General features: G+C 40.4%; 1 protein-coding gene across 1 annotated transcript; it reads right to left on the bottom strand.

The window, feature by feature from the left end:
• Positions 1 to 4,453: 4,453 nt before the first annotated feature.
• On the bottom strand, positions 4,454 to 12,268 carry PIGA (phosphatidylinositol glycan anchor biosynthesis class A; the record flags this gene model as incomplete). The annotated part of the gene is given in 6 exon segments (XM_083854432.1): positions 4,454 to 6,693; positions 8,302 to 8,508; positions 9,695 to 9,827; positions 10,894 to 11,026; positions 11,580 to 12,252; positions 12,254 to 12,268. Coding segments are annotated over 6 exon segments (1,425 nt in total). The 3' UTR covers positions 4,454 to 6,429.
• Between the last annotated feature and the right edge of the window lie 1,912 nt (positions 12,269 to 14,180).

Raw genomic sequence — 14,180 nt, 5'->3', positions numbered from 1 at the left:
CCATACCACTTGAAAGCCTATACATCCACATTAGATTTAGTCTTCAAGGTACCAGTTCCATCTATAAAGACTTCATAGATAAAGTTGCAGAAATTGTTCAGAAGTGTTGCAAAACAAAATACTTTTCTGTCTTTTCCATCTTGAGAACAGGCCTTGCTGGTACTCAGATACAGAACAAAGGCAAACATGCCAAAGAAAAGCATTATCATGAAAGAATTAAAAATAAACCCACATGGCCAAAGCCAGGGCTAAGAAGTCGAAGTTATTCTAGGAGGAGAAAATTACACTGAAGTTGAACAAAAAGAAACACATGATTACATGTCAGTTTTTTTCCATTACTCAGGGATAAAGAATGGTGTCCGTTGATATCTCTTGCAAACAGCATTCTCTGTTTTGGAAATATTTTTACATTATCCTCCATTGATTCAAAGGTCTAATACTTGAAATTGAACAAGATGCACCCTTTCTGCCCTTTTTACTTTCTGAAGGAACATGACTTCCATAGAGAACCAAAGATTTTTTTCTGCATACATTTATTTGAATCTATGTAGAACACCCCATCTCTTTTTATTTTAAACTTTTATTTATTCATATTTTCCTACATGTACCACAGGAGGCGGATTTATTTCTTACTTGATTCCCCTCTTTGCCCAGGTTCTCTTAAGCCTTGAATTCCAATACCTGTCAAGGAAAAGAGCAGGATAATTCCTCTCTTAGAGATCCCAAAGAGATGGTGGATATGCACATGGAAATTATACGGCAAATTATTTCTCTGGGCATTTTAGATGCAATTTCTTTTGGCTTATAGCAATACAGGTGGGTTATTACCTTGTTGTCTTCAGTGCTCAGCCCTCCCAGGTGCACTAAAATGCTGTATAAAATATGCGCAGAGATAAAACACCCCAAGCAATTTTCTCAACTGAACCAATTTTTCTAAAATTCTGAATAAATCTATTTTTATTACATTCTTATATAACTCCTTACAAAAAATATTACATCTACCTTTCCTTACACAGTATTATTATATACCTGTAGAAACTATAATACTTATGAATTCAAAAGAGGAAAATTGCTTCTTTTTAATCATTTTAATAGTTTGCCACAGAACAACAAAGCTGAAGATACAGATTACAAGACAAGAGAAGTTCAGTTAAGGAATCACAGAAAAACATATTGGTTTATTGGCAGTTAATTCTGCTCAGCTGAGATACAAAGGAGAAATTAGCAAACAAAGGTGGACCAAAAAACTGAACGGTCAGCTCCGAAAAATATGAGATAATGAAAACATTCCTCCTGAAGCCAGAAGAATAATAAAAGCTGTAAAGAACAGAATGTAGGATGCAGAGAAAAAGAACACATAAAAAATATTAAGATCATTACAAAGTAATGTCGGCCTAAATGACAGAGAAATCTTTCTCGTGTAGGATTTACAAAACTGGCTTTTTAACAGGAGACAAACAAGAAGGAAGAGCACCTTTTAAGAGAAAAATCAGAAATCTGGCTTTTTGTTGCAAAGGAGGTTCACTGATTTCTTTCACAATCAGCCTATTAGATGGTATGTAGAATTGTATATGTCCATAAAACTCAGAAAAATACAAGAAACTGAAAATCAGATGATTTTCACTGAAATTCTTTTATCCCTAATGGAATAATATCAAAGACCTCTTCAAGTGCTCTAGAAAACCATGAGAAGGTTTGACTGCTTTGAAGCAGTCACTGGAACATGACTCTCCCAGAAGGACTAACTCTATTTGTGTAGCAGGAAAATCACCCTCCTGGCTTCAGAACAAGACAAATAAAGATTTTCAGTTAAATTATTCAGTGAGTCACTTGAGAAAAACTTGTGTAATCTTTTAATCTGCTCTTAGTGTACGAGAGCACTAGGAAAATTACTGCAGTGGATGTAAGAGAAAATCATTGCTGGGAAGATAGCTGAACAGCATGGTGGAAAGTATGAATACTGCTGAAGGTGGTAGTCAGGCAAACCCACAGCAAGATTGGGTGTGATCACTTGGAAATCTCTGGTATTTTTGAAACTAGAGAGATGAGCAACACAGTGTAGGCGTGAGAACAGGCAGAACACAAGAGCAGTGACAGTGCAGACACAGGACTGTCATCGTTTCTCCCTTGCTCTTTTGAGCATCATTGCTGTGGGCTGAATGAGGGGGATTATGCAACTCCATTGATAGACTTGAGTGAACAAGTCAGCCTCTTGTAGAAAAAACACACCTCGCTGAGAACTTCTGCAACTCCAGGAACCACTCTTCCTTAACTCTAGGATAATTACTAAATTGTTAAATCAAAATATCCAAAAATTATATTAATCCTTAAAAAATTGTCATGAGATGATAAATTGAAGTAGTTTAGCTAGATCCTCCAAAAAACTGGAAAGGTAACGTTTATATATGCATAGTTTACAAACATGCAAGGAATAAGCAAAAAAAACCCAGGCAATCCAGCTTAGAAAACAACTCATTTTCAGTAAGGTTCACCTTAACTTTATCCAACTCTTAGGGAGAAATATCAGATGTGACCTGAAGATTTTGGCAAAGAAATAAAATTTGAGGGATCCTCATTTCATAGAACTTTAAAGAGGTATTTGTCTATTCTTATGTTACACACACACTTTGAATTACAGCAGTGTATTTCTAATGCATGTAGCTGGGATTAGAATATCAAATGTATTCAATCAAAGTAAGGCAACTGGGTAAAAAAAGAGTCAGAAACACTCAAACAGAAGATATGGGAACAAAGACGTCCATATAGAGCCTGGCTACTTCTTTTCTATCAGTTTGATCTAATAAATGACACTACTTCCCATACAAGCCTTGCGTTATTTGCATCTTTAGGTCAGCACGCTTACAACACTCCTGCTTTTAAAAAGAGATGTGGAGAGTGACTCACTGGTTGCTCTCAAGCCACTGTGGGATTCAACTCACCTATCTGCCACCCATCACACTGGGTTGGGTCTGGTTATTGAAACTCCTGCTGCTGCCTGGGCAGGAAGACAGCAAATTCCAGCAGCAGCCAGTGCCTGTGTTCCCAGGGAATGCACCAGTCCCTCCGGCTTTAACAAGCAGCTTGAAGAACCAGTGTGTACAAGACAACCAGCCATGCACTGTTAGTTAAAGTTCAATGGATCCTGCACAAGTAGCATCTCTAGAGTTATGACAGTATTGAAGCATGTCAGGATCTGAAAGCAACCCAATCTACCTGATAGGTTTACAAGAAAAATGTATAATTTTGTTAAAATAATTACTTTAGATGCACAACCACATCCTGCCTTTAGTTTTGTTTCCTTAAAAAATATCCACATTTAATCTAATGTCAATGTTCAAGTCATTAGGGAAAACTGTGCAAGTCAACATACTACCAAGTGTCATGATGCACAGCAAATATCATAAGAGTAGTTTAATGATAGCAGTTAAACATTAAAAATATTGAAATATTTTTATTTAAAAAATTAAACTATTTTGAGATTGATTATTCTTTTATCTGTTTACATAAAGTCTGTATTTTACTGAAGCAGAAAGCACTGGAAAGACTTTTACAATTAATTTTTAAAAGCCTAAGCCCACATGAAAAAAAAAGGGACTATACTGAACAGAAATAAGGATCCAAAAGGGAAAAATATAAACAGATGCAGAAAAAACTCGACCACAAAAAAAGTAAATTCCAGTATTTACCTCCTCACAGATCTATCCACACCCACCAAAACACAGTCTGAAAGACTAATATTATATCCATACTTTACTTCATGCTTGTACGGTGTATTGCACGTTTTAACCCTCAATTTTCAATTATCAACACCTTAATTCACAGTGTCTGCACATAATGTATTGGAAACACCATTTCTCCTTGTGCCTGGGGATGGAATTTCATTGCAGTTTGGGGGGGACCTTCTATACAGGTCGTCCTGCTCCTCCTACACACCAGAGGCTCTGCTCTGTGCAAGACATTGCTTAACTAGTGTCACTCTCTCTTTGCTAACATCAGCAATCAAATGTTACCTACAAGCACAACTGAAACATTTTAATTCTTTTAACATTTTATTATTTTCTAACCACACTCATTATGTCAGTAATTTTTTTTTTTTAGTATTTTGCTTATTTTATTTAACCTTTTCCATGTTACCCACTGATGTTTTGTAAAACTATAAATGTTTCTGTGGCATCACCCTTTACTCCACTGCACAAGGCCAGTGAGCAAATCATCCCCACAGAGTTCTGCATCATACAAGTGCTGTTATTTGAGAAACCAGCTATGGGTTAAGTTTGTATGGCAGCTTGTACAAAAAGATGATTATTAAAAAACACTCTCATAAGAACTCCAACAATCAGTGGCCAAAAGCAGCATTATGCTTTGTAGTTCTGTATTTTCTAATTATATGTTCCCACATATTAATGAAATGTATCCATTCTTTATGGAAAGGTAAATAAACCTCTAGATAAACTTTACATTGGTCTTGTAAACAAGACTATAACAAGGTTTTATTATGTTATTCATAAGTACACAATGCCCCACAAAAGAAAAAATATTTTGAATAGATACACACAATCTTTTTGATTTGTGTTTGTAGACATTGCAGGAAATCAAATAGAAATAAAAGAGAACAAACAAAATATTACTAAAAATACACACACACATATATAACATTTCCCTGGAGTGACAATCAGTATTTTCAAAAGGTTGTTAGAAATCTGAATGCTTGAATAATGTAAAAAAAAGAATAACTTAGAAAAGTAAAATATTAGCTTAATTCTACCCATTTATCCTTAAACCTTGTGGCACCATTTTAGATTACTTCCACTTTTAATGCAGGGTTTGAAAAACTCGAATTGTAATATTACACACTGTATGTTACATATCAAAGGCTAAAAACTCTAGTAAAAGAAAATAGACTTTATATATGGCAATTATTTACATTATCTTTGTGTTTCATGAAAATATGCTCAATGGAATTATAAAATGCTTGTGTAATTACACCTCTACCCAAACAACATGAATTTGGCAGAAGCAGTGTGTTAAATACTACTCTTCAAGGGTTTGGAAACAGTATTTTCATATTGCACAGTTTTAGTATCAATACAGTGTCGAACAGCACACAATACTCCAGAGTCATAAAACAACAAGCTTACCATCATTACCATCATTAGTGATGCTTGAAAAAGAAATTAACCCAGTGCATCAGACAAGGGGCAATTTTATAGGTGGTTGACACAAGTGAAATAAATCTCTTCTCACGCACACTGGCACAATGCTGTGCTGCCTCTTGCCCCACACACACATCACTCAGGACCCCCCAGAGATGCTCCTTCTCTCTGTCTGTCTGTCTATGAAAATCACAGCCATTGGTTATTCCCACTGAAGGGATACAACTTCCCAAGATTTCACATGCAGAACCTGCCAGCCAGTGTCTCTGATGTGGATGAGGTGAAATCATTCACCCTGAATGCTGTCCCTCCCCAGATGGACTGAAATGCCACTTTGGTCGTAAGTAAGGGGAAGGAGAAGGAGAACTGGAGGGGAAAAGGGAAAAAGGGATGGGTGGGTGGGAAGTGGGAGAGAGCAAGTAAGCATGAGTGTGCTTGTTAAGCCCTTCACAGTTTTTGCTCTCTCACAAAGTGTTCACACTTTGGCACAGTCTGCTGGAAGTTTTCAGGCCTGAGATGTTTCTGAAGGCTGTATTATCTCTAAATAATATTACTTCTTTGTCTATGTACCGAAAAACAAAAACAAACCACTATAAGCTTTACATCACTTTCATACATGTAAGAGAACAGGACAAATTTAGCACCTCTGAAAATATCAGAAAATCATATGGAATTTTGATTTAGCGACAGGATGAGCAACTCTGACTAGGAAAGAACTTCAAAATAATAATGCTACACAGGCAAAACACTGTCACTGGAACACAACTGCTAGAACTAAGTCTCTGAAATTTACATGGTAATGCACTTTATGACTAATTTTAAGTGCCATTTTCATCTTAGGAAAAAAAGGTATCTTTGTTGAGTATTTAATTATTTTGGAAGAGGTCTTAAAATAAAAATCACAGTAAATATCACAGATTAGCAGGAACTACAGTAAGGTAATATTTTTTGTGTTTTGCTTTCCCAAACACTTTAAGTCCCTTTCTGAAATGTTCAAGTTATCAAGAAAAATCTTATATTTTTGTTTCCAGGGCTTCTGATATATATAAAACCCCATGTTCTCCTCCCAACTTTCAGTGCAAAAGAGATGCCTATAAATTTTCATGAATCCAAAACTGAACTGAGAACATCATTCTAAATTGAGGTAGCAAATTGAACTAAAGTTTCTTTCCAAGAACTTCAGAAAGAAACTTAAGAGTTTTAAGAGTAATGTCTCTGTCAGCAAGTATTAAAACCTTTATAGACTGACACCTTCCTCCCTCTCCACTTGAGCAATTTAGGAGTGTGGAAGTTCTTCTTTAACTCTTCTATTTTTCCCAAAAAAATACTGTTTAGTCCATGCACCCTTAGGTCCTGTAGCATCTATTGCAACATCAATAATGGAATCTGGAGTCATCCACCTCAGAAACGTCAAGAGAAGGAAGTTCAGAACAGCAAAAAAAGCAAAAATACACCCAGTCACTGGGCCACAGTGAGTCATTAGTCTGTCAAGTCGCTCCTTCATTGGTAAAACCACTTCATCTGCAACTCTGTCATACACCTAAACAGAGAGGAGACAGAAAGTAACACCTTAAAAACACGTTGCTTTTACCTCAAAAATCAGGCAGCACTTTGCTGTCACTGCCTAAAATAAACGATCTATTCTTAGCTACCAGATGGGACAAAATATTACCTTCCAAAAAGCTTTGTAGATCCTAAGTTGTGATTTATGAGTCTGGTTCTAGATATTTCATTCATTTATTTAAGGAGAAATATGGAACATTCTCTTCTTTTATACACTTCAAAAGTATTTCATTAACTAGGAAGGCTGCATAATTTGTCTCTCATGTAATATTATACAGAAAGGGTTGGGGGTTTTAATTAATTGAATGGGTTCTAATCTCATATTCACATCAGTCCTAGGAAGAACTTGAACATGCAATTACTAGATTTTAAACACAAAGATGGATGAACTCATAGGTGAAATTGGCACTGTTCCAAATCTCTGTATTTGAACAATGAAGCAAATCATAATAGGCTCCTGATTTTTGTTTAAACAAACACTAGCTCAATTACTGCACAAAGCAAATACATGGTACTGGTGACTCATTACACATGTCAACCATAGCCAACTACAAACCCACTATAAACCACCCCAAAAAGGCTTGAAGGGCACAGGTTTTTTTTCCTTAAGAATGTTACAGACTCCATTCTACAGGTAACTTAACAATTTGCTAACAAACAACTGTCTTCTGTACAGTTTAAGATCTATGCATACTTCAACCAATTCCATGACCATTTTCCTTCATGAAGTACTGGTGGGTGTTTTTAAGAACAGGCTATATAAAGCAATCTCAGATCTAGGCTAACGACTGTAAAAATTTTGCAATTCAAACGCTGCTTTCAGTTACAAAATCATAAAATGAATGATACTGATGGCACTTGAAAATAATAAACTGGTTGTATGTGGCACTTCGAGGAGGCCTGTGAGAGATACATAGTTGAGTGCACTACAGTCTAAGAGGTTCAGCTATTTTCTCCTTCCTAAAACACAGGAGGTGAAGTCAGAAATGACACATCTCCACAAGTGTTTGTAACGTCACTGCAGCCAACATTCTTCACTAACAGCAGAATTTTTATACAGAAGTGCAGTTCTAGTTCTGAAATATGAGTCCAAAACTATGAAAAATGAATTTTCATTACAACTACAGCTTATGTAAACTCAGCTGTTCCTGTATTGAACTACCTCTCATAATTTTAAACTACATGTTACCATATGGCAAAGCTTTGTCATGAACTGCCCTTACCTTGTCATACACCTTATGCAGCACATTTTCCAGTTATGGTAGAAAATATATATACTTCATGTGAAGACTTGAATAAATAAATGAGTAGAAATCTAAATAAAGATCTAGGCTTTTCTTCACAATATTTACCAGCAATTATGGCATGATAGAAAATACAAATAGAAAAAACCCACCTATCCAGGAATACATTCAGGGGGAAAAAAACATTTTCTGAACCTTTTAAAACCATGTATGTTTGACAGGAAACATGCTGAAAAATCACACTGGAATATTACACAGTAAATGTGCCTAGTAATATTTCAAAACAAGAATTGTTTCAGAAATGTACTTCCAGAGATTCTAAATGAAGTGATTATACATACTTTCTCAGTTCTCTCTGCTACATTCCTCCACGTATAAAATGTCTTCACTTCATTATGAACAGTTTCTGGAGATGGCAGAGTTCCTGATCTGAGCTGAGCAATCGCTTTTTCCAGTCCATCACACAAAGATTTCACAGAGGGCTCACACAAAATGATGAGATTTTCTGGAAGTACTTCTGGAATCCCACCAACTCTTGTACTCACCACCTTTGAAACAAACAAAAGAAACAGCACATATGCAACATAAAAAAATGAAATTGTGTGATGACAATGCCCTTACATTGTTTAGATGCAGCTATTAACAGGATAGGAAAACATAGTTTGGGGACTTGACCTGTATGTGAACTAAAGGTGTAAACCCCAGAAGACAGAGCATAGCACATGACCTTCAACATTGTCCAGAATGATCCTTTGGTGCCATGATAAAACAGAAGACTTGGTCTAATGAGTGGTTACGAGACACCTTTCCTGAAGGAGTTTGCCACAGTACTCAACTAAACCTGAGTAACCAGATTTTGGACATTTCCTCCATAGTATCTCAAAAAAACTGTTACCTCTATTTGCAGAGGATAATTTTACCACACACTGAAAATTTTAGTTTCCTAGGTTACTGAACACTTGCAAAACTTTATTTATAATTATCTGAATTATTATTTTTAAAGGGAAATCAGAAGTTACTAACACTCACATTGTGCAATCATCCCTAAACATTGAGCAATAAGAAACTGCAAAACTTCCTCACGTCTAGAGAACAAAAGAGATGGCAAGAGAGTAACTACAACTAGATAGTAACTGCTGTAAAGGATACTGAAATAAAGAAAAAAAATTGAAGTCATTCGCATAATTACTGTAAATTAGTCACTCTTATAAGCCAATCTTTTAAATAAGATTTCTTTCTATTTTAATGTGAAACTCTAATTCTTTACGGCTACTGATGCAACTCCTTTTTGAGTTGTGAATCTGAGTTGTAATTTAGTTAGAAAGGGCTTTTACTGTTTCCTCTCTCTCCAACTTGTCTTGAATCCCTATATAGTAATGCAATTTTTCTCCTTTCAAAGTACTGTCAAAGTAAACCTTTGTGAACATCAACTACTCATAAACTCTGTAAAGGAGTACATACAAAATAGTATTTTGGAAAGGCAGTCTGACTAGTCCAGAGAACTGAGAGCAGATCTACATCCCAATTCTGTACAAAATTATTCTTGGCGCTTAAGCAGTTTCAGTTAACCTTTCTGTATCAGCTTCCAAGTGATCTGCAAATGAGGATAATATTTGCTTACCTCTGTCAAGATAGAGCCTCAGATGAAATCAAATGTTATAAGCACATATTATTTCATTGTGAAATTTATATAAAATGGATACATGCTTTCTAGATACTGAGAGGTTTTCTTACCTGTAAACCACAGCTTGCTGCCTCCACAATAGCCATACAAAAGGCCTCAGTGAGGGAAGTGTTGAGAAAAATGTGCCCCTGGACCAGGACATTTCTAACATCCTGGTGTTCCAAGCCTCCTAGAAGACGCACCCTGCAGACAAGAGGAAAAAACCAAAGATAGACACTAGATTTGGACCACAATAATGCTGTATAGTGTTACATATATTCTAAAAAAGGTACCAATGGGTCACACCTACATAGTGAGAGAACAAAGATGGGCACCTCAGTTTAGCTTTCTTTAAATTTTTCCAGCAATGGAGAAACCGAAGATTCTGCTTTTTTATTGTCACACTAAAGGAATTTCTGAAAATAAAGCTGATGGGAGAAGTTCCTGTTTAATGACATTTGCCTCCAGAACATTGCTACTGAGTCTTCTAGTTCTGCAAGAAAAAATGGCTTCATTCAGTTAATAATTAAGATTTGTCAAATGCATTATATGTCAAATTTTCAGTGTGAGGTCTGACCAATCTGAGTCTGACAAGGGAAAAAGTTTTTACGATACAGTGATCAGGACCTATTATCTTGAAGGGATACTGGAAAACAATAAAGGGTAAAATGAGAATGATACTGACAATTTTGATTGGGAGAATCACTGACTAAAGTACAAAGCAGGCAACAAAAAAGCCTAGAAAAGAAAATTAACAATTGAGAACATGAAATTGTTCTTGATCAAGAAAACCCCAGAGAAATACAGAACTGCATATGTATCATGGCAACATTCTGGTAACATGGCAGCACCAGGGAACATGTTTGTAGCACCACAAGAACACATATGAGACAAGCACTCATATTTAAGAGTTTCATACTGAAACAGTAAATTACTAGCAGTCATTATCCCATACAATGGGATAGATGAGCTGTTAACACCTGATGCCATATGAGATCCAAGCATCGTGGTTGCAGAGAGGGTATGATAAATTTATATCTAAGTCAGCTTTCTATGACTTGAGTGAAGCTCATTCAGGGCCTATTCACAGGAATATGAATTAACTGGCTGGATCATAGTACAGCTCTCAAAGTCTTCAGTGTCTGGTTTATCTGCCTTGCCTTTAGGCTTCCAGCCTCAAGTGTTGGGATTTATCTGGGGGAGGGAGGCAGGCAGGCAGGTCCCCACCCCTGAAGTACCTTGCAGGGTCATAGGCATGCACAGAACAAACCTGTCATGTAGCTGGTATCTTTCCCGGACCTCTTCCAGTACGATTCGTTTTGGTCCTTCTCCTCCCACTAAGAAATGTAACTCCGGATATTTCTGACAGAGCTCAGGAATTATACCACTAAGCAAATCAATACCTAAGAGTAGAAAGTTTAGGGCAAACCATTACTGTATTTGATTTCAGAACTTCTCACGGTGTAGCCCACATTTACAACTATATTCAAGAGAAGAAAAGTGAAAAAAAAGTCTCCTAAAGACAATGAAACTGGTATATACAAAAATATGAAAAAGAACACAACTTGTGACCACTTATGGAACAAAAATGGAAAAGAAAATCACTTGAGTTGCTGCTTAAGTTGATTAAATAAAAAACAATTAGAACATTTCTAACAAAATATATATAGATTAGGCCTTAAATCTTATGTCCAATACAAGCCAAACCTTCCATTTTACAAACTGCAGTTTTCTTCACTGTTACAATGGAAACACACCTCTGAACCCAACATGTACAAAAAGAAATGTACAATTTACCACTCTTGAACTCACAAACACAAAAGCTTGGACCAGCCGCCTCGCCACTCCCAGTGAAAATTCCATCCATAGCACAGATATGGCCTAAGTGATACCTGACCAAGACCTTTCCAAAGAAAGAAAACAACCAAAACAGGCTTACATTTGATCCCCCATTACCTTTTCTGTAAACAAGTCTGCTGACAACGACAATTGTTATCGTACTGTCATCCCTCCTGGAGGGGTCAGGAGTGAAGTCGGTGGGATCGACGGCGTTGGGGATGACAGAGACTATCCGCGGGTCCAGGGCTGCTCGCAGCACCGTGTTCTCCTTACTCGTGTAGGAGACGCAGATGATGTGGTTGGTGTCACACAGGGACACGGTCAGCAGCTTGTTGGTGAGCACGGAGCTGACATCGGCGAACCCGAAGAGGGAGTGGTCGGTGAACACGGTGCGCAGCCCCATGCTCTTGGCGTGGAACAGGGCGTCGTGCGCCATGGCGGAGAAGGAGCTGTGGGCGTGCACGATGGTCACCCGCTCCCGCACGAAGATGTACCTGAGCAAGGGCAGGCTGTGGAAGAGCGTCGTGGCCGTGGACTGGTTGTACATCACCTTCAGGGGCAGGTAGTAGACTTTCAGCCCGCTGGTGAGGTAGCGGACGCCCTTGCGGTGGCCGTAGGCGTGGGTGACCACCAGGACCTTGTGGCCGCGCTCGATGAGGCACTGTGACAGCTGGTACACGTGGCTCTCCACGCCGCCCATGTTGGGGTAGAAGAAGTCCGACACCATGCACACGCTGTGGGCCGCGGGGCCTCCTCCCTCCATGCCGGGCCCGCTCCTGCCGGGGGAAGGAACCACAAGGCGCCATCACTCGCCGGCGGCCGCCCGCGACGACCCCCGGCCCGCTCAGTGTCGGCGGCGCCGCCGGGCCCACCGTGCGTCCCGCGCAGGCCGCACGCGGGGAGGGGCGGCGCCGCGGCCCCTTGAAGAGTCCGGTCACCGCGGCGGCCGCCCCGGGGAGCCGGGGGCCGGTGAGGGCGGGGGGAACCGAGCACGTACCTGCCGGCGGCCGGCGCTCCCTGCGCGCTGCCCGGCGCCATCGCCCCATTTCCCGGTCACCGCCGCGGCCACGCCCGCGCGGGGCGGCACCGCGGCCAATCACCGCCCGGAGCTGCGTCACGTGGGAAAACAAGCGCCAATCGCTGCGCCGGACGGTGATTGGCCGCGGCACCGCCCCTGCCCCGCCCCGGCCCCACCCCGTTCCCGGCCCCAACCCGGCTTCCCATCCCGGGATCCCGCCCCGCTCCCGCCTCCCCATCCCGGGATCCCGCCCCGCTCCCGCCTCCCATCCCGGGATCCCGCCCCGCTCCCGCCTCCCCAGCCCGGGATCCCGCCCCGCTCCCGCCTCCCCAGCCCGGGATCCCGCCCCAGCTCTCCATCCCAGTATCCTGCCCCGCCCCGCTCCCGGCCCCGCCCCAGGTCTCCGTCCCGGGGTCCCGAGCCTGCTCCCGGCCCCCGCATCCCGGTATCCTGCCCGCTCTCGGCACGAGGCACCGAGGGCACCGCGCTGATGTAGCAGCGATGTCCGTGCCGTAGTGGGAAGCTCGTCCCGGACGGTTGTTGTCAAAAAAATATAGTACGGATTTACACTTGTCAAAGAACTGCAGTACGGAGTTAGTTATGACCTAAATGCCTAAATGCTAGGGATGGGATTGCCTCAAAATCCCTTTTTTTTTTTTTTTTTTTTTTTTTCGGGGGGGCTGCTTTGCTCTGCCCCAGTGAAGAAGCTCCCCTGGTGTGTTTGGCTCAGTTACAGCTGGAGCTCTCGAAATGTTCTAGACTCCTGTGCCACAAGTGCTGAAAGTTTGCTGTCTCTAAATGAAAACAAATTTTATAAACATGGTTTTTATAGACGGTCCAGGAGATTTTACCCTGGGAAAGGAGCTGGATTGGCATCACTTGGCTGTGTATTCCTGGTCTCTCAAGGAGCCTTACCACCAGCCTTTTTTGCAGCTGCTGCTGGCTGTGTAGAACAGTGTTCATGCCTTTCCTGTATGTTCCCAAAATTATGTTTGGCAGCTCCTTCTTCTTGCCAAGATTTCTGATATAAATTTTGTTAGATTTGAGTCTGTCATGACTCCTATGCAAATGTGCTTGTTATGAGTGACAGTACAAGCTGACCTAGGCTGGAGTGCTGGCTGGATTCCTGTTAGACTGAAGCTTGGACAGACGTGGTTTGGAAGTGCTGATCCCAGGAAAGATTAAGGAGGAAATCTTCATTCTGGGGACTAAAAGATGTGAAAAACTCTGCTGTGTTGAGTAAGAAAAGCATTGCTCGTTGATTGGATTTTTCTCTTGTGTTCAGGAAGGTGGGACCAGCACTGGGAAATCTGATTTCATCATCAGGTGCTTCTCTGGCATGTCAGGAACCTGAATTTCAGGATAAGAAGCTGAGTGTGCAGCCAGAAGAGGGGAAACTTCTCATCAGCAACAGCAGGATGTGAAAAGAAGAGTTTGAGAAGCAGGAGTTTGTAGGATCCTAGTTCTCAAGAAGAAACTGTAGCCTGAGTGCAAAGCTGTGGCCTTTAGGTGCGTCTAGGAAAAAGCCACCAAATAGTGCCAGGAGAAGAAGGAATGCACTTGGGGGTTCTCCAATGCAGCACCCCCCATGTGAGCTCTGGTAAATGCTGGTTTACCAGATCGGTTTACCAAATTGCTGTCACACTGCCCTGAAGGATCAAGCTGTCAAGTCACTCCAATTTTAGCTGTCAGGAAAACAA

This window comes from Zosterops lateralis, assembly GCF_965231275.1.
Source record: "Zosterops lateralis genome assembly, chromosome: 2".
NCBI classification, from domain to species: Eukaryota; Metazoa; Chordata; class Aves; order Passeriformes; family Zosteropidae; genus Zosterops; species Zosterops lateralis.
Note: the sequence above shows the minus strand (reverse complement) of the source record. Positions and strands in the feature narration are given on the sequence as shown.